At 37.4% G+C, this 24,838-nt stretch overlaps 1 protein-coding gene across 1 annotated transcript in view; it reads right to left on the bottom strand.

Moving 5' to 3' along the window:
- Positions 1-23,212, bottom strand: part of akap12b (A kinase (PRKA) anchor protein 12b) — a 64,573-nt gene extending 41,361 nt beyond the window's left edge. The window contains exon 1 of the mRNA XM_028439198.1: positions 22,875-23,212. Within this exon, the coding sequence (XP_028294999.1) occupies positions 22,875-23,000 (126 nt within the window). The 5' untranslated portion in view covers positions 23,001-23,212. The remainder of the gene's footprint in view (positions 1-22,874) is intronic.
- Positions 23,213-24,838: the final 1,626 nt, after the last annotated feature.

The following is a 24,838-nucleotide window of genomic DNA, read 5'->3' as shown; positions in this document are numbered from 1 at the left end:
GGACGGGTGATACTAACCCAGACACGGAGTAAATTCTGCCCCGTACTGCATGCACAGGCTGTAATATCTCCAAGTGTATCATTGTACCTGTTGTTAGAGCTACAATCTTTACCAGGGAGCAAATATTTATTCCTTGTTATTGTTTTACGGAGTTTTACTGGGCTTTATTTAGTTTAGTTTATTTAGATTAGTTCTGCTCCACGGGCCAAAGCAAAACCGTGTGTTATAGTCGAGCTGCTGCTGCAAAACAACAATCAAAATAAAGGTGAAAACAGTTCTCACGTGTGGTCTTCTGTGTTGTAGCCAATAATAAAAGGTTTGTTGTGTGTTTTTCCCAATAGACGTGACTATGTCACGTTCTAATCTGTCCAATCAGAACCCTTCACAACCCCCAGACCTTAAGTGGAATTAAATAAAGCAGAATAAACGTGTTTTCCACGTAAAGCTCAATTTGGAATTACTATTAACAAGTAAACACAAAGCAGAACTCCATAATTCCAAATGATTTATTTTGGAATAACGAACCTTTGACGGAACCGTTTCAAGAATGATTTCACATTAGAAGCCTTCTCCTGCTTCTCCTGTTGCATGCTCCGTAACGCGTTCCATGTTTCAGTGAGGGTGTCCTCTGTTTGAGTGAGGTCATCCTCCATTTGAGTGATGAGGTCCTCCATTTGAGTGACGAGGTCCTCTGTTCGAGTTAACTTGCCCTCTGTTTGAACGAGGTAGTCCTCTGTTTGAGCGAGTTCGTATAGTTTTTGAGTGAGGGTGTCCTCTGTTTGAAATAATTTGCCCTCTGTTTGAGTGAGGTCGTCCTCCATTTCATTGACGAGGTCCTCTGTTCGAGTTAATTGGCCCTCTGTTTGAATGAGGTAGTTCTGTGTTTGAGCGAGCTCGTGTAGTTTTTGAGTGAGGGTGTCCTCTGTTAGAGTGAGGTCGTCCTCCATTTGAGTGACGAGGTCCTCTGTTCGAGTTAACTTGTCCTCTGTTCGAGTTAACTTGTCCTCTGTTTGAATGAGGTAGCTCTGTGTTTGAGCGAGCTCGTGTAGTTTTTGAGTGAGGGTGTCCTCTGTTAGAGTGAGGTCGTCCTCCATTTGAGTGAGGTCGTCCTCCATTTGAGTGACGAGGTCCTCTGTTCGAGTTAACTTGTCCTCTGTTCGAGTTAACTTGTCCTCTGTTTGAATGAGGTAGCTCTGTGTTTGAGCGAGCTCGTGTAGTTTTTGAGTGAGGGTGTCCTCTGTTTGAGTGAGGTCGTCCTCCATTTGAGTGACGAGGTCCTCTGTTCGAGTTAATTTGCCCTCTGTTTGAGTGAGGTCGTCCTGTGTTTGAGTGAGGGTGGCCTTCAGGTCAGCTATTTTAGCATTTTTGGCCTGAAGTTCTCTCTCAGCGTTATCCAGCTTGGTCTGTAGTTGCACCAAGCTTTGTTGGGACAGGCTCACATAATTGTAGTGAGCTACCTCTAATATGTTATTTTTCTTCACCAGTTGGTTGCACTGGTCTTTCTGGATTTTTAAATCACTCTCCATCTTCTCGAGAGTGGCCTTCATTTCTGAAATTAGAAGATTCTTCCGTTCTAAATCATCAGTTTTTTCTTGGATGATCTTTGCATAAGTTATCTTCTTCTGAGCCTGGAGGCTGCTACTTTGGACTCTCTGGTAGGTTGAGGCCTTCACAGCCACTTCAGGAGCAACAACATCAGCAGACCGTTTCTGACCTGCTGGTTTCTCTGTGATACGCTTCTGAGTAGGCTTCCAGTGGGGTGATTTTCTCTCCATTTTTCCAGTATTTGGCGCAAAAATCCTCAAGCAGTAAAACTCTCTGTGTGCAGTGAAAAGAATCCAAGGTGACTATCAAAGTCAATAGAACTCCTGTCTTTTGAACTGTGACATCAAAGCCTTTTATCTTTTTTAGTTGTCGCGTTTTAGAACCAGTGCCATATTCTTCGGCTGATGACATCATCGGGAGCTGGTGACACATCAAAGGAGCCGGCAGCACATTGAGTATACTAGTGCAGTGCTCGTAGAATGTGTTTATTTCAAGCCAAATTGCAACATCTAGTGGTCAAACATAAGACTAATAATGACTGGAATCAATTTGACTGACATGTTACTGTTACAAACTTGTTTCCGAACTTTGGCACAGTTGTGGTAAAGTGGTTTTCCACCTGAACTTTTTTGTACAAAAACGTGTATCTTTGGCCTAATGGTTATGATTATCATCAAACCTGCTGCAGTTGATGTCCATACATTAGTTGAATTTTTCCTGCTTTCACAGCCTTTGATAATGATAATTGGTTTCATACTTGATGTAAATCTCTAGTTTTTTGGGGGCGGACTACAGATTTTTGTTAATAAAACAGGATTTATTGTCACTCAGTATCATATACAGATGTTGTCTCGTGTTTGTGACTGTAAGCCGCGCACGCGTCCAGGTGAGACAGAACTTTAGCTTGTTTGTTTTGAAGCAAGATTCTGGCGAAGCGGAGCTGTCTTCAGTTCCTTCATGCCGGCAGAAACACACAAACAACCAATGAGCTAACAGACAAGCGGACCCAGCGTGCGGAAACAGCCTATCATATCTACGTACGTCACCAGTAACAGGCAAACAGCCAATCATTCAGCAGCTGTGGAGTTTGGTTGCCATGTTGGTACGTTTTCAAATGAATAGCATGCAGTGAGTTTAGACTGTGCAGTGAGAAGCCAGGAGGAAAGTAGAGGCATCCGCTACATAGCGGAAACTGGCACCGGTAGTATCGTAATCCAAGGTAGTACCGTCGTGTAGAATTTCTGGTATAGTAGGAACGTTACAATTTGGCACCGTGGGGTACCGTGGGCATCGTGAAACTATACTGTAATGTGCAGTTTTTTGGCTGAAAACAAAAACAAGAGTGTGTGGATAGCAAAAGGAAATTGCTAGTGATCAGCTGTTGTGTGGAGTCAGCGTCTAGAGACACCCCTACTGATGAATATGCATAAGTAGGAAAAAAAAAAAACTAAAATACTATGTTGTTGGGGTTCTTACCACAAATGGAGATGGGTGAAAAATAGAATATTACCGCCCCTTTAAATCACCAGTAAATGTCATCTTTAATTAACTACAATAACTGATTGATTGATTTCTAAATGTAAAACATCTTCTCGTTAAAAATATGAACTTGTAAATGTATGTGCCCTTTTGTGGCCCCTGCTGTGATAAAGTTGCCCATCCTTACTGTAAACAATGACAATAGGATTTTTTTTTCAGTTAGGAATGCAAGGTTTTACTATACGGTGAAATTATTATTTTTTACTTGGTTTTGTGTGATCACTAAATCAGTGCCCATTGGATATTAGGAATGCAGTTACATTTAATAAATTAATTAAATGTATGCTATACGTCTCAAACTGGTTTTATATGTTTGTAGGAGGATAAGGGTAGTTAATAATGGGTTATATGAATGAGGATATTAATTATGATCATTAATATTAGCAAAACGAATTACTGGGTGCCACCTCTTAAAAAGAGGAAAAATGTTTAAGTTTTTCTTTAGACTAAAAGTATTAAATCAGGGAATGAATTCTAACAGCAAATCTACACCATCATCACAGATTTAATTAATCAGAGGAATCAAAGATTATGTTTAACCTTTTATTTGCATAATCCAGTAAGAAACAAGAGCAATGCGGTGATTAAACAATGATGAAATGCATTTGTAAGCTAATAAAAGTGAGGATTACATGTAGTAAAGTGAATCACTATTCTAAACTAATCTAGACTAATTATTTTTAAAATCAAAGAATGAAATCATAAAACACAGAGGGAAGAGAGAGAGGGCAGACGGACAAACGTATATGTGGTGGATTGTGAGTGGAGTGTAAGTATGGGGTTGTATTGTAGTTTAAGTGAGTCAGTTCTGCTGGTCCATTGTTCACTGGTCCATACCTTGAGATGCGGTCTGGGTTGGACCTGGAGACGTTCTGGGTTTGCAGGAACAATGTCCGTGTAGCAGTATAGCTGCGCTGGCGTGCCACCTTTGAGTTCTGTTTCGTTAAACAACAGGGTTTCTATTTGCCGATCCACAACCCCTTCTGGGATGATCGCAGCCGGTTTCGGACTAAGAGGGACCACGGTTTGGTCCACGATTCAGATGTTGGAAGGTCGGCTTTCAGGCACGCTCTTTTGCATCTTAGGCTTTCGCTGCAAGCAAGGTTCTTAAAAAGTCTAACTGACGCAACTAAAAATAAAAGAAAAATGAAATGAAAGACTGGAAACATGAGGGAACACGTGTGAGCTTGAACGCTCGTGTCCAAAACTAAAGTTTCGGGTAGCGCGTCTTTTTTAAAAGAATTTGGAGACGCCTTTTGGAGGAGGTGTCTTGGTTGATCATTCTGAGATCATGTCGGTGATTGGTCAATGTCTCCGCTTTCAGCTTGTGGGTGTGTCTCAAGTGTGGGTGTGAAATGGAATGACAGACAACAGAGGGAGTTCCTAAATATAGAAGAATGTCTAATAATTAATTCCACATATTTCAAAACATTTTTCAACATCATATCTTAATATATCATCTATTATGAAACAGTTAGATACCAGACACGGCTGAAAAATAGCATAGTTAGTACTTAATAAACCTGAATGTCAAAATTCGGGTTAAGGAATTTTCTTTATCATATGGTTAACAGTGGGTACCTTGAACTAAGCTTTGTGATGTTTTCTAGTATTTCAAGCACCTTTTAAATGATAAACATTTTAAAATAGCATTCTGTTGGTTATTGAATTACATGAAAAGAGTGGCATAGGACAGACAATATTTGCAATTTCAATTTCTGCAGGAACTGTACCAATAATCCTTTCTTTTGTGACTTTTCAAACAAGCACATGTTCTTTGCTCTCATTTGAGCAGGAGAGCTAGTGTTATTCCAACGTCCTGTGTGACCACTGGTTTGGGTTCTGGAGGTGACTACATCTGCAGGGGGTCAGAGCCCAGAGTTTGAAAACTTAGCATGTAAACATTGACTGATTGTTTCTTTTTGATCGTAATGTAGCACAGAGGTGATAACATGAGCAAAACTGTTCTTGGATTCTCCTGTTCCTTTGTTCAGACAGGAAGAGGGAGAAGATCCCCCTAAAAACCTGAGGATCACAGGACTTAATGACTACAGACCCGTCGCTCTGACATCTGTGGTCATGAAGTCCTTTGAACACCTCATGCTCTCCCACATCAAGGACATCACCGACCCCCACCTGGACCCCCTGCAGTTTGCCTATAGATCCAACAGGTCTGTAGACGATGCTGTAAACCTGGCTCTCCACTTCATCCTCCAGCACCTGGACTCCCCAGGCTCCTACGCCAGGATCCTGTTTGTGGAATTCAGCTCTGCTTTCAACACTATAATCCCAGCTCTTCTTCAGGACAAGCTTTCCCAGCTGAACGTGCCAGACTCCACCTGCAAGTGGATCACAGACTGGATTACAGACTTCCTGTCTGACAGGAAGCAGCACATGAAGCTGGGAAAAACCATCTCTGCTCCCCGGACCATCAGCACTGGATCTCCTCAGGGCTGTGTTCTTTCTCCTCTGCTCTTCTCCCTGTACACCAACAGCTGCACCTCCTCTCACCAGTCGGTCAAACTCCTGAAGTTTGCAGACGACACGACCATCATCGGTCTCATCTCTGATGAAGACGAGTCTGACTACAGGTGGGAGAGAGACCGGCTGGTGTCCTGGTGCAGCCAGAACAACCTGGAGCTCAACGCTTTAAAGAATCATAAATTTTTCCTTGGATGATCTTTGCATGAGCTATCTTCTTCTGAGCCTGGAGGATGGTTCCTTGTTCTCTCTGGTACATTAGTATTTCATCCATTTGTATTTTTAATTCACTCAGGTGTTTATTTAGTAAATGTTTGAGGGTGGAGTTTATATTGCTGAGGTCTTCAATGATGCAGTTGTTCTCCTTGAGGTCTTGCTGTGCCTCAACCAGCGAACGATTGAGGTCGGCGATTTCCTCCGTCTGCTTTTTAATGATGCAGTCGCTTTGTTTTTGAGCACATAGGATACCGTCTGGATTAGTTTTGCCCAAAACATGTTTGCAGTTAGCTTTATTTGGTTTAACCTTGCAGTAGGTTGAATCCTTCAGAACCACTTGAGGAGCAATAACAGCAGCAGATCGTTTTTGACTGGCTGGTTTCTCTGTGATACGCTTCTGAGGAGGCTTCAAGTTGGGTGATTTTCTCTCCATTTTCAATGATCCGAGTATTTTGGTGCAAAAAACCTCAAGCAGTAGAAGTTTCTGTGTGCAGTAAAAAGAATCCAAGATGACTATGAAAGTAAATGGTGTAGAACTCCTGTCTTAAAGTGTGACTGTAGCATACCCCCCTAATGAAGGTTAAGACTTTACTGATGAAACAGGTTTATTGGCAGTAAACCTTTAATTCACCGTAAGAGCTAAAATATACAAAAACAAAGTATAAGCTAAATGCTAAGCTCTTACATCCCTGCAATGCTAAACATGTGCATACGTTCAGACAAACATCAAAAAACACAACAAACATTCATGCAGTATTCCCAAACATTTTAAATGTACCTTGTGCCTCTTCAAGGGGGCAGCTAAACATAAAACACTTTTAAAGCTGCTCCGTGTTTTTTTCTTGTACTTCTCCGTCTTTCCATCAACATCAAGATACCTCAAGCATCAAACGGTAAACAGGAAGTGATGCCGCCAAAAGAAAAGCATCAAACATTTAACAGGAAGTTAACTACAACTGATTGTAAAACATAGTGATTAGCACCAAAATAAAACACTTTAAACCTTGTTTACACACAAGAGATGTACCTGAGGTTATTTACAGTGCGGACTGGACACACAAACAACACATGCACCACAGAGTTCTAGTGTAACAATTACTGGTTTTATATGTTTGACATCCCTGATTTAAAGCATAATAATGAACAGTGGGGCAAAAACAGTTTTTGGCAGCCACTGATTGTGCAAGTTGTCCCACTTAAAAAGATGAGAAAGGTCTGTAATTTTCATCATAGGTACACTTCAACTGTGAGAAACAGAATGTGGGGAGAAAAATCCAGGAAATAGAAATGTATGATTTTCAAAGAATTTATTTGTAAAATGGTGCGGAAATTTAATATTTGGTCACATTTCATCTTCACTGCTCTCACTGATGGAAGGAGAGTTTTGGCCAACATCTCTCGATACATGGTCCCATTCATCCTTTCCTTAATACAGAGCAGTCCTCCTGTCCTCTTGGTAGAAAAGCAGCACCAAAGCATAATGTTTCCACCCCCATGCTTCACAGTGGGCATAGAATAAGTGTGCCGACATTACACACATCCATCCATTTTTAGACACACTTACTCCTGTTTGTCAGGGTTGCGGAGGTCTGCCGGTGCCAATCTCCGTCTCTCAATGGGCGCTGGTGCACCCTGGACAGGGCGCCATCCATCGCAGGGCAACACAGACAGACAACCACTCACTCTCATTCACTCCTATGGGCAATTTAGAGACTCTAATCAACCTTAAACTCATGGTTTTGGATTGTGGGAGGAAGCCGGAAAACCCGGAGGAAATCCACGCAGCACGGGGAGAACATGCAAACTCCACACAGAAAGGACCCAGGAGTCCACCCCAGGGCTTGAACCCAGAACCTTCTTGTTGTGAGGCGCCCCAAAGCAGAACTCTATAATTCCAAATGATTTATTTTGGAATAACTAACCGTTGACGGAACCGTTTAAAGAATGATTCCACTTTAGAAGCCTTCTCCTGCTCCTGCTGTTGCAAGCTCCGTAATGCTTTCCGTGTTTGAGTGAGGATGTCCTCTGTTTTAGTGAGACGGTCCTGTGTTCGATCGAGGGTGTGCAGTGTTTGAATGAGTTTGTCCTCTGTTTTAGTGAGTTCGTCCTCTGTTTGAGTAAGGATGTCCTCTGTTTTAGTGAGGGTGGCCTTTAGGTCAGACATTTGAACATTTTTGGCCTTAAGTTCTCTCTCAGCGTTATCCAGCTTGGTCTGTAGTTGCACCAGCTTTTGTTGGGACTAGCTCATATAATTGGAGTGAGTTTCCTCTAATATTTTATTCTCTTCCACCAGTTGGTTTGTATTTTTAATTCACTCAGGTGTTTATTTAACTGCTTCTTTGTCTCCTCTAATTAATTTTCTGACTTCTCCAGTAAATGTTTGAGGTCAGAGTTCTTATTGCTGAGGTCTTCAATGATGCAGTTGTTCTCCTTGAGGTCTTTCTGTGCCTCAACCAGTGAACGATTGAGGTCTGCTCTCTTGCCCTGCCTCCAAACTTTCCAAAGTCCCTCCCTCAGAGGAGGGGGTTGGGGGGGCGGGGCTCAATGAGTCATGAAAAAATTGATTCTGCGATATATCACATTACGTCGCGCGATTCTCGGATCGCTTCAAAATGCATCCATATTATTGATTTGTTTTTTTTTTGTTTTTTTTAAATTATGAATTTTTTTTAACCTTTTTTTAACCAGGAAAGTCTTTTCCACTGCAGGAGACATTGTAACTACACAAAGAAGTGCACTGAATTGCTAGCTTAATGCTAGGATAATGTTAATGCTAATGCTAGGCTAATGCTAATGTTAGGCTGATGTGAATTCTCGACGAATGAGATTCCTAGGCTAATGCTAAAGCTAGGCTAATGCTAAGGGTTTCAACTTTTTCAACCCATTTCAATTTTTTTTTTTTTTTCAAATTTTTCAACCCGTTTCTTCTTTTTTCAACCTTTTTCAACCTAAATGCTAATTCTTGGTTAGTGCTAATTTTAGGCGAATGCTAACACTAGACTAATGTAGTGTGACGTGGTTCAGCACATGCATCCTCACTTGCATTTTCTTCAGGAAATGCAAATATTCTAGTTATTTTTATGAACTGCCATGTATTTGTACAAGTTAGAAATACTTATTAATTACTTATAGTGTTGTTTGGTGTATGATATGTCCTTGTTATTGTTTTCCGGAGTTTTACTGGGCTTTATTTAGTTTAGTTTATTTAGATTAGTTCTGCTCCGCGGGCCAAAGCAAAACCGTGTGTTATAGTCGAACTGCTACTTCAAAACTACAATCAAAATAAAGGTGAAAACAATTCTCACGTGTGGTCTTTTGTGTATGGATGTAACGGTAACCGGTATCACGGTAAAAATTCAGACGGTGAAGGTGACCGTTTTTGTTTGTATTACCATGGTAACCGCTGCGGTTGATATCACAGTGTGGGAAACTCGTGAGATGTTTACCAGTCTGCCTACGCATGCGCTGCGTGCACTTCTTATGTTGTAAAGAAGACATGGCAGAGGGAGGACGTGATACTAGCGGCCCTCAAGACATTTTTCCACACTTTAAAGAGGATTGAATGAAAATCCTCACAGCGTTTCACACACACACACACACACACACACACACACACACACACACACACACACACACACACACACACACACACACACACACACACACACACACACACACACACACACACACACACACACACACACACACACACACACACACACACACACACACACACACCTGTTTGCTGCCAACACTTCCGTCTCTTTACCACCCACATTCGTCTGTTTTTATCTCCCCTCATGCTTCATCTGTGCCCAATCTAAACATAAACAAACAACAACAATCATAGACCCCCCAGTACACAAGCATCGAACCCTGGGGGCCTCAAATGGAGCCTCTTCTTTGCTGCCCAAACTAGGGCTGCTCCTTTATATAAAAAATAATGATCAGGATTATTTTAGTCATAACTGAAATCACGATTATTTGTCAACCAAAAAGTTATTTATTTTTTGTAGAAAACAATGTAAAATATATTTTTTAAACATTTAAATCCTTTGAAAGCTTCGCATGCATGCGTGTGCATTAAACTAGTATTACTGAAATGGGGGTACGCTACAGGGGGTACCTAAGAGAGAAAAATTAACAAATGAAAGCATTAAAAATATAGGGTTTTATAATGCTTATTTTTTAGTTTTTAGCAAATAAAATATATGCATAATTGAAAGAAAAAAATATGAATAAATTGAAAAAAACTTATTTTTAATTTTTTAAATATTAATTATTTCATTGACTGTTATTTTGTAATCGTTAAGTGTAATAATCAAAATCATAATTGAATTTTGAATAATTGCAAAGCCTTTTCCCAAACAGTAACAAATGTGTGTGTGTGCGTGTGTGCGTGTCCGAGGTTTGATAAAGTGAAAAAATACAACGTGGACAGAAAAAAAGTCCCGAACGTCTGATTTTAATTAGTGGAGGACTTAAAGCAGACTTTGTTTTAGATCAGTTCTCTGTTAATGTTAATGTCTACACAACTGATCCCTGCTGTGCTACAAAAACAACCTTCAGGGTCAAGTATGTCACCTAAAGCAGCTCAGCTCAACCTGGGGGTCCACATGACTTTAGAGGGTCTGTCTCATAATTTTAGGATAGTATACATTTACTTCATAAACACGAAATCATGTGTTTTTAAAATCATGAATGATTTGACTTGTTTTCTGCTTAATTGTTTGTCCAGGGTTTATTTTATATATAAATAAAATGACCCCAATAACACAGAAAATTACATAAAATACACAAAATAAAATTAAAAATACACACAAGATGACAACAAAAATACACAGTACGACAACAGAAATACACAAAATGACAGAAAAATCTACAAAATGACAAAAACACAAAATCACTCGCAAAACATACAAGACGACTACAAAGATACACAAAAGAACAGAAAAATACACAAAACGACAACTAAAATACAGAAAGGTTACTAGCAACATACACAAAAAAAACATAAAACAACAAACACACAACAATCCCAAAATGACTCCGAAACACATCTAATGAGAGGAAAACATACAAAACGACAAGAAAAACCCACACAACAAAAACACACATGACGATGGCAAAAAATGGAAAACAATAAACATACATAATGAGAGAAAATTATACAAAAACAAAAACACACAAAATTAATTAAAAAAAAACATAACAAATGTACAATGAATGAGGAAAAAAAGCTGAAAAAATTACAAGAAAAACACAAAGTCGTCGTTCTTTCCTGTATTAATGCGCAGATTGATCATTATTCTAAGTGCTGACATAAATATTGATCACATGACCCTCTGATCTAATCGTAATGGTGTTTATTGGGGTTTTTATTGTCGTCTGGACCCAACACATGGACGAGAGGCGTGAAAAGCACTGAATTTTATTATGTCGCAGCTTGTTTCACATGTTTCCTCTTTGTGTTTCTTTCCTTCTACATTTCCCTGAAAGTCAATAAAAGCCAGAGCAGCTGTTTCCTGTCATAATAATAATAATGACTATCTGATTCACTGTAGCGCATGTTTCTGATTATCATCATTAGACCCACTCTATATACTGTAACTGTGTGTTTAGTGCAATAAACGTGTTTCTGCTGCTGAATCCTGTCTACACCCAAATACAGCTGGAATTAATGCTGATCTAAGGTATTAAATTAGTCATTTCAACTTTTATATCAATATTATTCACTATGATTCAAAGCACAGGTAGACACAATTCATAAAGATAAAGGAGTTAACAGATATCTTTGCTATTTATTGTCATTTTCCAGCCTTGATCTAATAATCAAAACAGATCATAAAGATTTTATGTTATGCTTTTAGAATAATAAACAAGGGTTTTGTGTGCGTTTGTCGTCATTTGTGCTTTTGAATTTGTGTATTTTTCTTATCTTTTTGAATATTTTTCTGTCATTTTATGTATTTTGGCTGTGCTATTTTCCTCTCATTTTGTGTATGCTTTTTTTCTTTTTCAGTCATTAAGTGTGTTTTTGTTGTCATTTCATGTTATTTTAATCGTTTTGCATTTTTTAAATCCTTTTGTGTATTTTTGTTGACGTTTGGTTAATTATTCTGTCTTTTTGTGTATTCATGTTGTCGTTTTGTGTATTTTCCTCAACTTTTTTGTATATGTTCCTCTCATTTTTTGTGCGTTTGTTGTTTTCTGTTTTTTTTTTTTGTTTTTCGTCGTCACTTCATGTGTTAATCATTTTGTGTATTTTTGTAGTCGTCCTGTGTGTTAGTGCAGTTTAATTCTCATTTTATATATTTTTGTTTGCAATTTGTATATTTTTTTCTGTTGCTGTAAAGTGTGTTTTTGGAGTCATTCTGTGTATTTATGTTTTTTTGTGTGCTTATTTTGGGGCCGCACGAAATGAAACAGTCGCTTTTATGTGTTTTAGCTCACATCAGTGTTTTCTTTTCATTGCTACTTTACGTTAAGGAGCTGCGAGCAATCATTAAAAAGCAATTAAAAGTATTAGTAGGAATACATTTTTGTTCTGATGGTCAAAAAAATGTAAAATCATTCATTATTAAAGTGTTGATATCAATATTAATTAAAGCAGTCTTTCCTTTCTATGGTAATAAATGAATGTCTGATAAAAACACATGGAAAACGTAAAGTGTTAAATATTAAAACATTGTATCCATGTTGAAACAGTGAAGCTGCAGATCAGACATGATGCACCAAAAAAAAGCAGCTGCTGCACCTCAGCTGTGACGCACTGTTTGTCCTTTAAACGCCCTGACAACACACACACACAAACACGCACGCACGCACGCTGTGAGAAGGCCGTTAGTGCTGCATCAGGACCAGAGCTGATGAAATATGGATGTGCAGAAAAAGTGACGTCATAGAGCGATGAGGTGAACGAGTGCAGCAGTGTTACAGTAGCTACGATATCAACATCCAGGACTTTTCTACAAACATACAGTAACTCTAATCGACATGATATAGAATTACAAACTGACGCTACAGACAAACAGATGCATTGTTCACTCAAAGGCTTCAGACTTTTGTTGGGAAGTGGATTTGAGCCAAAACGTTGAACAAAGTAACGGGATCCTGGATACTTTGTGACGCTCAGCCTCAGCGTGTTGAAAAACTAGTTGATTTACAGGTTCTTACAAGTTAGCAGATAAAATAGACCAGGGGTCACCAACACGGTGTCCGCGGACCCCAGGCAGTCCACATTGACCATGTGAGGGGTCCTCAGGAACTCTAGTCACCAATGAGCTCCATCTAAAATCTGATTGACTTTCCAGGGTTCAAACATAAAAACAGATGACAGATGTAGTTAGTACTTAGTAAAGTCAAATACTGCTGAATGTGGTAAGGTTTTAGTATTAAATTATCCATCTTTAAATGTTTACTTTCACTGAAACATTGAGACAAATGTTTTTAAATGTTGCAGATATGGTGTATGGGTTGTGGCATGTTATAATATATAATAATATTATATAAATTAAAAAAAAAAATTTAAACTCAAAGTGGATTTTACACATTTTACGATTAGTTAAAAGTCATTGTTTGTAGCTAGTAAAAATAGCAAGATGGGGATTTTCTATGAAATGTTGAAAATAAAACAGTTGAATAAAATAGAAGTAATACGGTGTTGCATGTTGAAACTTAAACATTTCCTACCTTTTTAAGTCACTGCTAGCCTAACTTATTACCTTAACCTCTAATTAAACTGAAACCAGGTCTTTAAAATAACCTTGTAAAGACCTCATTCCGACTGAAAATGGCCATTCCGAATTAAACTTAAATCTGAAGTATGTGGCTTATTTATTCTGATTTTAATTCCAAATTAAATAACTCCTCTTTCTTGTATACGTTTAATTCCGCTTTAAATCAATTCCGTTTGTTCTGCACATGGTCGTCCTGTCGCAATGTCACACAGCTTCACTAATGTCGTCTGAAAGTTCTCCTTTCACTTAACATCTTTCAAATGGACAAGAATGAATGAATTATTGAAGCTGAATGTTTATCTGCAACTCATGCTTAAATTTTCTCACATCTGAGCATAACAAGTTTGGATAAACTACGGCCGGGCCCACGGAACGTCTCCACACCGAATAGCACGTACCACGTTCCCGAGAATACATTCCCTGGCACCCCTGGAGCACATACGGGGTAACGGGCCCCATTCATATATTGGTATGTGTCAATGATTCGGTACCACCAACTGTCGTAATATTTGACTCACAAATAAATGAGAAAATTACTTTAATGAAAATTGCCAAAAACAAGGGCCCCTAATCCAATTGTGCGAGGCATAATCATAATCTACGTTGAATTACCTTTGAAACGATATATCACACGACTATGTTCCCATAAATTTGGAAATAGCCAGAAATGGGGGGTGGGCTTCCGTGCCCCATTTAAAAAAAAAAAAAAAAAGGATTCCGCGCGTCTCATCATATTCATTCATACCAAACTGCATTCTGATCTAACGAGAACTAACGGAGGAGTAGTCATTAGAAAATGGGGACCCCGTGACACGTACAGGGTAATGGGCCCCATTTATATATTGATATGTGCCAATGATTTGGTACCATCAACTGTCATTAAAGATTAAATCGGGGCTTTCGCCTTTAATTGGCCATGTAATGTTAGTACATTAATGGAATTTGTCCTCTGCATTTAACCCATCCCTGAGGAGCAGTGGGCAGCCATTTTGCGGCGCCTGGGGAGCAGTTCGGGGTTAAGGGACTTGCTCAACATCCCACAGTGACGGCCCAGGTGAGGCTTGAACCGGAAACCCTCCGATTACAAGCCCAGCGTCTTTAACCACTAGGCCACCACTCCATAATATTTGACTCGCAAATAAATGAAAAATCGAGGGGGGGGGGGCAAATCTAAAATTGAGCTCCGAGCATCAATGCGTACACATCCATAGATTATAGCTACCAAATTTCAGCCCGATCGGTTCACCAATAACAGAGGAGTAATGATTTTAACTAGTGTACACAACAACAACAACAGAAAGAACAAAGTGAGGGCGTTTTGATTCTGGTAGCCCCGCCTAAAAAGTTAGGAAAGGTTTATATTTCTTTGTTTTCCTGAGCGTCCGTGTAGATGTAGAATAGAATCCTTTTAGTTAGAGTTAGTTTCACTAGTTCTTCCTGTTTTTTTGTACTAGTGGATGAAAACAGTATCACAAACACATTTTATTTTGAAAATACTGGCACATTTTTTCGGTCTAAGTTCAGGTTAAAAAGTGCAACTTTCCAAAACTTTTGACGTTTCTACATTTTTGAAATAAAAGCACTTTGTTTGGTGGATATATTTCATTTGTTGTGAGATTTTGTGAGTTCCTTCACTTTCAGCACACAGCTTTTCTGCTCATTGGAGCTCAACCATTTTCTCTGAATCTCTGTCAACAGTTTACTTTAAAAAAAAAAAAAAAAAAACCTAAAAAAAAAACCAGGAGAACAATCTTCCCATTCATGCACCTTTCTTTGTACCTCTACCACTCTCTCTTTCTCTGGGCTCTTCTCTTCTTCTCTTCTGTTGCCCACCCACCCAAAATACATCCTCACTCAGCTCTTCTGCTCATTGCCCCCCCATCTCCGCTATGATCAATGGCTCTTCTGTTCAGGCCGTCCTCCTCCCTCCTCTAAAGGGGATAATCAGAGGCACAGCAGCGTGTGATCATCCACTGCTCATTATAGAGGAACGCACACAGTTACACTGTTACATAACATTACCATTAACATCATGTGGGATCATTGGAGTCACCTGTCTGCTACTGACACCAGAATGACCACGTGTGATGGACGTTGATTTTTCTACAGTAAATTTTAAATTATTAAGAGGGAGCGAAAATTAGCAAATAATTATCTTCAGCAAAACATTTGATTTGATTAAGTTAGAGACTCTGTTCTGTAATTTTGAGTAATTTTGTATAATTTGTGGTCATTTCGCATAGTTTTCTGTCATTTTTGTGTGCTTTTGTTTTCTTTGTGTGTGTATTTATTTTCCTTTGGGTTTGAGAGTTATGAGTCATTTTGTGTATTTTTGTTATAATTTTTGTGTACTTTTGTAGTAATTTCTTGTTATTCCTTTGTATATTTTACTGTAGTTTTGTGTATTTATATAGTCATTTTGTGAGTTTTTTGTTGATGTCCTTTTCTGTATTTCGCCGTGATCTTAGTACTGTATGTTTTTGTGCCTTTACTTTTGGGAGCCGCACAAAATTAGTCCAAGGGTCACACATGGCCCACGGGCCACCAGTTATTAATAATAATAATAATAATAATAAATTTTATTTGTAATGCACTTTACATTTGATGCCAAACCACAAAGTGCTACAGGATTAAAAAATGAAACACAACATATATTAAAAGACGGGACAAAAAGAGGCATTAACTGTTAAAATAAGTTTCTGTAAAAAGGTGATATTTAAGTTTTTATTAAAAATGTCCACCGTTTGTGGGGCCCTGCGGTGGTCTGGGAGGGCGTTCCACAGGCAGGGGGCAGTGGCTTCAAAGGCCCTGTCGCCCATTGTTTTGAGTCGTGTCCTGGGCATGATCAGACGGTGTTGTTGGCTTGACCGGGTCCTGGTTGACTATGTCTGAGTTAAAGGTCCAATATTATGCTATTTTTCACCCATCTCCATTTGTTCTAAGAACGTTTTCTGGAGTTTTATCCCTCTGAAAAGTCAGTTTAATTACGCTTCTAAAAACAGGCTGTTTTGGGGCCTTCATGCATCATATGTATGAGTGGGCGTGTCTGTAGACGCTGACTTCATGCCTTGTTCTGAGAGGGTGATCATGGCAATTTTCTTTTGCTATTCACGCACTCTTGTTATTGCTTTCAGCCAAAAAACTGCACATTACAGTAAAACACATGGATATGTAAGAGGCTATTGTGATTGTGAGTCAGACAAACACTGTTGCAGGGTGTGTGTTTATCACAGCAGCAGCAGCAGCGGAGTCAGTTAGATGTTTCAAACACTCACCAGAGCTGCTACGTCGTTTTCTCGTCATCCTCACTTATTCTGAGCACAGAACTATTCCATTTAAGACGATAGTCGACTGTTATGTCCAACCGCTGAGTCGCATTGGGTCACAGACACGTCAGATCATGTCAAAGGCGATACAAGGCGATATAACGGATACTAAAAGTGGAACCCATCCCTGGGTGCTACATCGTGGTTGCCCACTGCTCCTCATGGAGGGGTTAAATGCAGAGAACACATTTAGTGTATGTAGCTTTACATATATGACAATAAAATATAAAAAACGCTGTTTGTTTTAGCTGTGAGGAAGTTTGAGACGGAGGAACTCACATTCTTATATAGGGGAGGAGGAGCCAGGATTGTCAGGAAGAAGAGTTTCTGTTATGACATCATAAAGCGAGAAAAATCCAACTGGCCCGTTTGGAGCTGACTTTTTACAAAATGTGGAATAACAAGGGAGGGAGGAACTTTTTCAACTTTGTGCCTCTGAATGAGGCTAAAGGAATGTTTATCACTGTAGCAAAAAGAAAGTTAATTTTTGTCATAATATTGCCCCATTAAAGCTTAACTGTTGGCACGATACATCTCTCCTGCATGTGTGTTACTTTTTTTTTTTACCTTTAAATCCATTGGAAACTTTACATCATTAAGTCAAATCAAATGTAACATGAGCAGAAACAACATTCCATTAATGAAGAAGATACAAACACACAAAATGACATCACAGCTCTGCTACGACTCACAGGCTAAGCTAACACATGCTAAGCTAATGCTCACTACAGTGTGCTTGTATGTAACCGCAAATACCAGTAATTGAATTCATGTACCAGTTTAACTACATTACAGTGATTTTAGTAACTGGTTTACTTTAAGTAAATTAATTTTGGTGCTGCTTAAAGCTCAATGCAGGCTTTGGCTATTTATCACTGTTGTTGTTTGTCATGTTTGCTACACATACACGTGTCCCACTGGATGCACAGCACACATCTTAAGTTACATTTTTACTGCCTGGCAGCCAATGGAAATCCTTGATTGCATCACACACACAACTATTCGGCCTTGATTTTAACTCACAAAACCGAACGCCAAATGTGGATTTTTTAGAATATTCGGCCAAATATTCAGTGCATCCCAAGTTGTTTTGTATATATGTTTTTATTTTTGTGTATTTTTTTGTCATCTTGTGAGTTTGTAGGGTCATTTTGTCAATTTTTGTTGTTATTTTTTTAATATTTCCTCTCATTTTCTGTGTTTTTGTTGTTGTTTTGTGTGTATATCCATTTTTTTATGTATTTCTTTTAGTCATCTTGTGAGTTTATGGAGTCATTTTGGGTATTTTTGTTGTTGTTTGGTATTTTTTTCTGTTCTTTGTGGGTTTTGAGTGATTTTAGGATGAAGTTGTGAGTTTGTGTTGATTGTGTGAGTAATTTTTGTTGTTGTAGTTTTGTATATTTCTTGTGTCCTGTGTATTTTTGTTGTGATGTTGTGTATTTTCTCTCATTTTGTGCGTTTGTGTTGTTGTTTTGTGTGTTTATCAGTTGTTTTTTTTTTTAAAGTATTTTTGCAATCATCATGTGTTGATTTTATGTTTTTGGGACCATTTTTGTGTATTTTTGTTGCCTTCAGTATTTTTCTGTGTATTTTTTAAGTTTATTTGTGTATTCTTATTTTTGTGGGTTTTTTTTGTTGTTCTTTAGGTTTGTTTGTGTTTTTGTAAATTTTGTCTTATTTTGTGTGTTTTTGTAGTCATTTTTTGTTGTTCCTATTGTAACTTTGTCTTTTAGGAGGCATTTTTTTGTAGTTTTGTAAGTTTTTCTGTGTTTTTGGAGTGCATTTTGTATATTTCTCTGTCTTTTTGTGTGTTTTTGGAGTCATTTTATGTATTCTTCTTGGGGGGCCTCCAGTTTCCCACGTCTGCCACAGAGGGTGAAGATTCCTCCGTGTAGTGAGGAGGATAATTGTCAAGCATTTATTAAATAGAAAAGCTTCAACACTGGGTCACCATCTAATAACATGTACACTGTGTTCTTACTCAACACACTGACAGAGTGTGAAATGGTTAATTTATCCTACGTGGAATCCACGTTTTGTTTAAAATAAAAACACCAATATAAGATTGAAATGCCTCACATGCAAGTTTTGTGACATAACAGCAGTTGACTTTATTAACCTTATTTAGCATGTTTGGTACATTTTAGGGAGTTTAATAGCCAGTAAAGTCAAATAAACAGGTAAAGACGATGAAACAAATATGAGAGACACACTGAAGGTTATCTGGGAGCAGGTAGAGGACGATCATAGTTATTAGTGAGTACTTTACAAATATTCATTCACACGATGCTGAGTAATTTCCACAGAGGTAACAGTGCACAGTTAGCTATAAATAGCACAGAGGAACTTTAATACAGTTACATGTGAAAAAAATGATTAAACGGGGACATGGAACATGAGAAAGATCAGGAGTTACTGTTAAAACTAAAAAAGTATTAAAGGCTCTGGAGTCATGTATCTTGTTTTTTTTTTTAGAAATGTAATGTTTATTCATTTAGAAATCGGCAATATTTGAAATTAAATGTAATATTGGTTTACACTGGTGCTGGACTTTCAAGTGGGAACAAATTCCCTCCATTAATGAAGGGTGTGGAAAACTCCATTGGAGGAAAAAAAATTGATTTTTTAAATAAAAAATCGATTTTGTTTTTGTTTTTATTAATATTTGGTAGTGTGTAATGCCTGCAATATTAATGTACAGTATGTACAGACATTTTATTTTCATAATATCTGTTCATATCAGTGCTAAACTGATACAATAAGATAACTTTTCTTATTTTTGTGCTTTATCAGTAACTCAGGATGATTTATCCTCAATGTTCTCACTTACAGTTGTTACAATGCCATCATTATGTTGTCATGGTTACTTCTACACAGTAGTTTAGTGAAAAGAAACTTGTTGCACTTTATTTTATGATGTCAGTGTGTAACACTGTGTTTTCTTTTTTCAGTGAAAATGTGCAAAAATACTAATAATAAATAGGATGTTTTGACTCAATTTATCCACTGAATGATCAATATCTTCTGATGAACATATACAGCAACTTGATTTGTCATCTCTACGTTTAATTTTGATATTAACTGGGTAGAATATCACAATATATCGCAATCTCGCCATAATATCGCATCGTGACCTACTGTGACGGAGTAGCCCCGTCAGCTGCAGGGCGCGCATGAGTGACGTCACGGGACGCCATGTGACTTCACGGTTTCAGTACAGAATTATTTTATTTTCTCTTTTGGGGGAATGTTGAGCCTTTAGTAAATATATTATTGTTGCTAGTTCTTTTTGTAATTTTTTAAAATTACTTATCTTGTGATTTGGTTTCTGTGTGTAGAGAGACTGTTGGTTATCTTTCTTTTCATTGTGTTGGGGGCGGGGCCTCAGGCTATATAAAGGGCCTTCAGCACTACAGGAGGAGTGTGTGTGCTTGAAGGGGAGCTGAGTACATGGAAGGTACCAACTCCTGGGAAAAGACGAAGCAGGCTGTAAATATTGTAAATATTATATAAAGAATTGCACTTGGATCTGGTGTTAGCAAAGTCATCTTTTTGTTTACACTTTTTGGGTGGACCTGCACAATAAATTCACCCAAACACGAGTCTGACTAAGCCATATCATTTTCTTGTATCGAACCCACTACACCTACGTATCGTATTGCAACATCCTTGCCAATACTCACCCCTACTCATCGAACTGACATCCTTGACATTTATTTTATTTTATTTATCCAGGTTAGTCACACCATGTCTTGTTCTCATGCACGTTATTTTCAAATGGTGTTCTCTAATAATAATAATTAAAAAAAGAACCTAGTTTGATCTGTATACACGTCTTTTTATTTTTTTATTGCATGGGAGAGATTGCCCCCCCCCCCCAAAAAAAAATAAATAAATAAATAAAATAAATAACTAAGTAACGTTTACTCTGAGTACATTTTTAAGTCAGATACTTTTTACTTTTACTTGAATAGATTTTTACACCAGTAACTTTACTCCTACTTAAGTAAAATGTAATCAAAGTACATCCTCCATGGGTGAGGTGCGCCTACCTGTGAGAATACATTTCCCCGCCTACATTTGGGATTCTTGTTGTGAATTAAAAGTGACATTTAATGAGCAGGCGGCTACAAACAGACACGCACACACACACACACACACACACACACACACACACACACACACACACACACACACACACACACACACACACACACACACACACACACACACACACACACACACACACACACACACGCACACACGCATACAGACGCATACACACGCATACACACACACACACGCACACACGCATACACACGCATACACACGCATACACACGCATACGCACACACACGCACACACACGCACACACACGCACACACACACACACACACACACACACACACACAAAACTGCTTTGGGTGTGACACGGAGCGTGATGCAATAAATATTGTTGCATGGACGACAAAAGAAGAATGTGACAGTCAGTGCTGGGCGTGGAGGGCGTGCTTTGTCACCATACGAGCTCAGCTACATGACATCGTTAGGTACACGTCAGTCACTGGGTATCGTTGGATGGAGCTTCAGTTTAATCGTAAGAGAACATTCCATGTGATAATAGATTGCAATATCTTCTGACTAATAATGTCTATACAGTAGATGCAAATATGGAATGTTGGGAGTGTATGAGACTGTATATTAAAAGTGTAAGAAAAAATCAATTCAGCAATATATTGCGATATTTCACCCCGCAATTATTGTCTTGATTCAAAACCCGATTTTTTTCAATCATGATTTTAACAACAACAAAAACATTGTAATTGCGCTAACATTAGCATAGCATGTAAACTCCCAGTCACTAGGTGTCAGTGAATGCACCATCAGACCTTGTTAAACTACCTCATGTATTTTAGCTTTATTTTCATAAAATGTACTCAACACTTTTATAGATGTATGTGTTTACTTTTTTATTTTTTTAAATTAAGAATTTAACAGAATCAGAATCGGTTGTTAAAGCAAAAGTTAAACTTTTTTGAAAAATGTAATCTGACACTTTAATGAACATTCCATTTTCTTTTTAAAAAAGATTTGTACTTGAATTACAATTAGTTGCCATTTACTTGTTCTTGCAAGTTTAAAAAAAAAAAAAATGAAATTAATTGAATTTCATAACATTTGGTACTTGTAAATGTGAAATTTGTAATTATTGATATTGCGATATATCACTATATACAGTATATATATATATATATATATATATATATATATATATATATATATATATATATATATATATATATATATATATATTATGGTATGGTTTAATATCAGGGGGATATATCGTATTGTAAACAACTTCAAAAAATCACTTAGATTAAAAAAAATATTTTCAATTAAACAAATAAATAAAAATACAATAAAAAAATATTTTCAATCAAAAAGTTTACTTTAATCAAAAAAATTACAGATTAATAGTTAGTTACCATTTACTTGTTCTCGCAAGTTTAAAAATAAATAAATAAATTGTATTTCATACCATACCATGCAAAGGTGAAATTTGACATTGTTGATATTGTGATATATTCAATATATATCGTATCGTTTCATATTGGGGATATATCGTATTGTGACATGCCAACATGGAATCGTATCGCCAGATTGATGGCAATGTACAGCCTTAAAACCGAGAATATAATATTCTACAACTGAATGAAACAAAAAGGAAAATACATTACAAAGACCCTGAAAAACAAGCTCAATAAATCAAATTAAAACAATAAATGGATAAAGAAAGTTGAGTGAACGCACATCCCTAGCATGTATGTTATCCAGAGTGTGTGTTAAAGTCCAGCTCTAAGATGGTTTTATTACTGCGGGACCGCAGATCGTTACTCAGCAAAAATAAGGCGCAGCACTGATGCGCGTTCACGACAGGTTACAGAGTGCGTGAGCAGCAAGAAAGCAGGAAAACTAAAGCTCTGACACACACAGGTGTAGCTAAAGGTAAAGGAGGGTCTGTTCCTACCTTATGGAGGCCGTCCTGGAGCTGCTTTTCCTCGGATAAAGATGTAGCTGAGGTTGGTGCACCACCATCATCCTCCTCCTCCTCCAGACTCTTCTCGTCCCGCTGCGCTGAGCTCTCCGCTCCCATGGCCCACACACACACGCGCGCGCTGCTTCTTCTTCTTCGGCAACAAATCAGCACAAACACACGCGCTGCTGCTTCTTCTTCTTCTTTGGCAATAATTCAGTCCTGAGTCCAGTTCACCAAAGCGACCATCCGGTGAAAACGTCCGACCTGCCTGAGGTGGAGCTGGACTGATGAGGACCCGGGACCTGCTCACTCTGTTTTGGGACGCCCTCCTCCCTCCACGCCGCGTCACATGACCACAGCCCTGCAGCTGCATCTGATGGAGGAGAGAAGGTGATCAATATGGAGCTCGATTAATGTCTTTATTATTAATTCAAAACTATTTTCAATTTTTAAAAAAAAACTTTTCAATCAAAAAAGTTTACTTAAAATAAATATTTAAAAAAAATAAAAATCACTTTAATTAAATAAAAAACCGTTTACTTAAAGTATTTTTTCAACCAAAGAAAAAAAAATCACTTTAATAAAAAAAAACAAAAAAAGGTTTACTTAAAAAAAATATATACATTTTCAATCAAAGAAAAAAAAATCACTTTAATCAAAGAAAAAAAAAAACCTTTAAATAAAAAGCAGTTTATTTAAAAAAAAAAAATAAAATAAAAAAAGGTTTACTTAAAAAAAAAAAAAAATAATTTCAATCAAAAAAAATCCCTTTAATCAAATATAAAAAACCTTTTCAATAAAAATAAGTTTACATCAATCAACTCAACTCAACTTTATTTGTATAGCGTAATTTACAACAGTCATCTCAATGCGCTTATCAAAATATAAAATTCATAATAAGAAAGAAAAAAACCCAACAAGATGAGTAAAACTAGAAAAAGTAAAATAAAAAAGTCATAAGTCATAATTATGAGATACTATCCCATAATTATAAATATTTATGCACCAAAGTGCACCTAAGTCCTAATTATGAGATATGTCATAATGATGATTACTATTGCAACAACACATCATCAGTAGGGTAAAACTAACCTGTCTCATAATGATGAGATACTTTCTCATAATTATGACTTGTATATTTTTTTCAATTTTTATTATTTTTACTTTTCCTAGTTTTTTAATTTTATTTTACTGGTGGAAATGGGCTTCTGTACAAATGCAATTATTTGGGTCTCAAACATTTTTTTTTCTTTGATTGAAAATATTTATTTTTGATTGAAGTAAACTTTAGTTGTGATTGAAAAGGTTGTTGTTGTTGTTGTTTTTAATAGAATAATAAAGACATAAACCTACCTCCATACTGTAGATCCCAGACCAAAATACATGTGAAAAAAATGACATTTACCAAAAACACATGACGGTACGATCATCTGCTTCGTCTCAAACACAAGCAACAATAAATAGAGCAGAAAATCCCCTCATTCAGAACATTTCAAACACTGGAAACCATCATTATTGTTTTCATCCAATAGTTTTATTAGAAACATCAAGGTTCAAATAAAGAGAAAGGATGTTTTACACTTACAGTTTTCTCATTATTTAAACCCTTTTAGCTCCAGATTCAGCAGAATTAGTAGGACTTACAATTGTATTATGAAAGGATGGTTTTTAAATTGCTGAATAAATAAATTAAAAAAAAAGAAACAATTAAAAGCTTAAAACACAAGCACTGGATGATGGTACGGTGATCCTTCACACGTTAAAGGGTTGGTAAAAATGTATATCCTCATTAATAATCATAAAGTAGGTCCGTTTATGTGGACACCACCATTTCATTTTAGAAAAATCGCATTTAAATGCACAATACTCATCCAATCAAATGAAATTTCTGTGGGATATTTGAGGAACCAATCCGACATAACTGAGCCAAATTTTATAAAGATCAGTCAGTAAAA

The sequence above is a fragment of the Gouania willdenowi genome, chromosome 24, assembly GCF_900634775.1.
Source record: "Gouania willdenowi chromosome 24, fGouWil2.1, whole genome shotgun sequence".
NCBI classification, from domain to species: domain Eukaryota; kingdom Metazoa; phylum Chordata; class Actinopteri; order Blenniiformes; family Gobiesocidae; genus Gouania; species Gouania willdenowi.
Note: the sequence above shows the minus strand (reverse complement) of the source record. Positions and strands in the feature narration are given on the sequence as shown.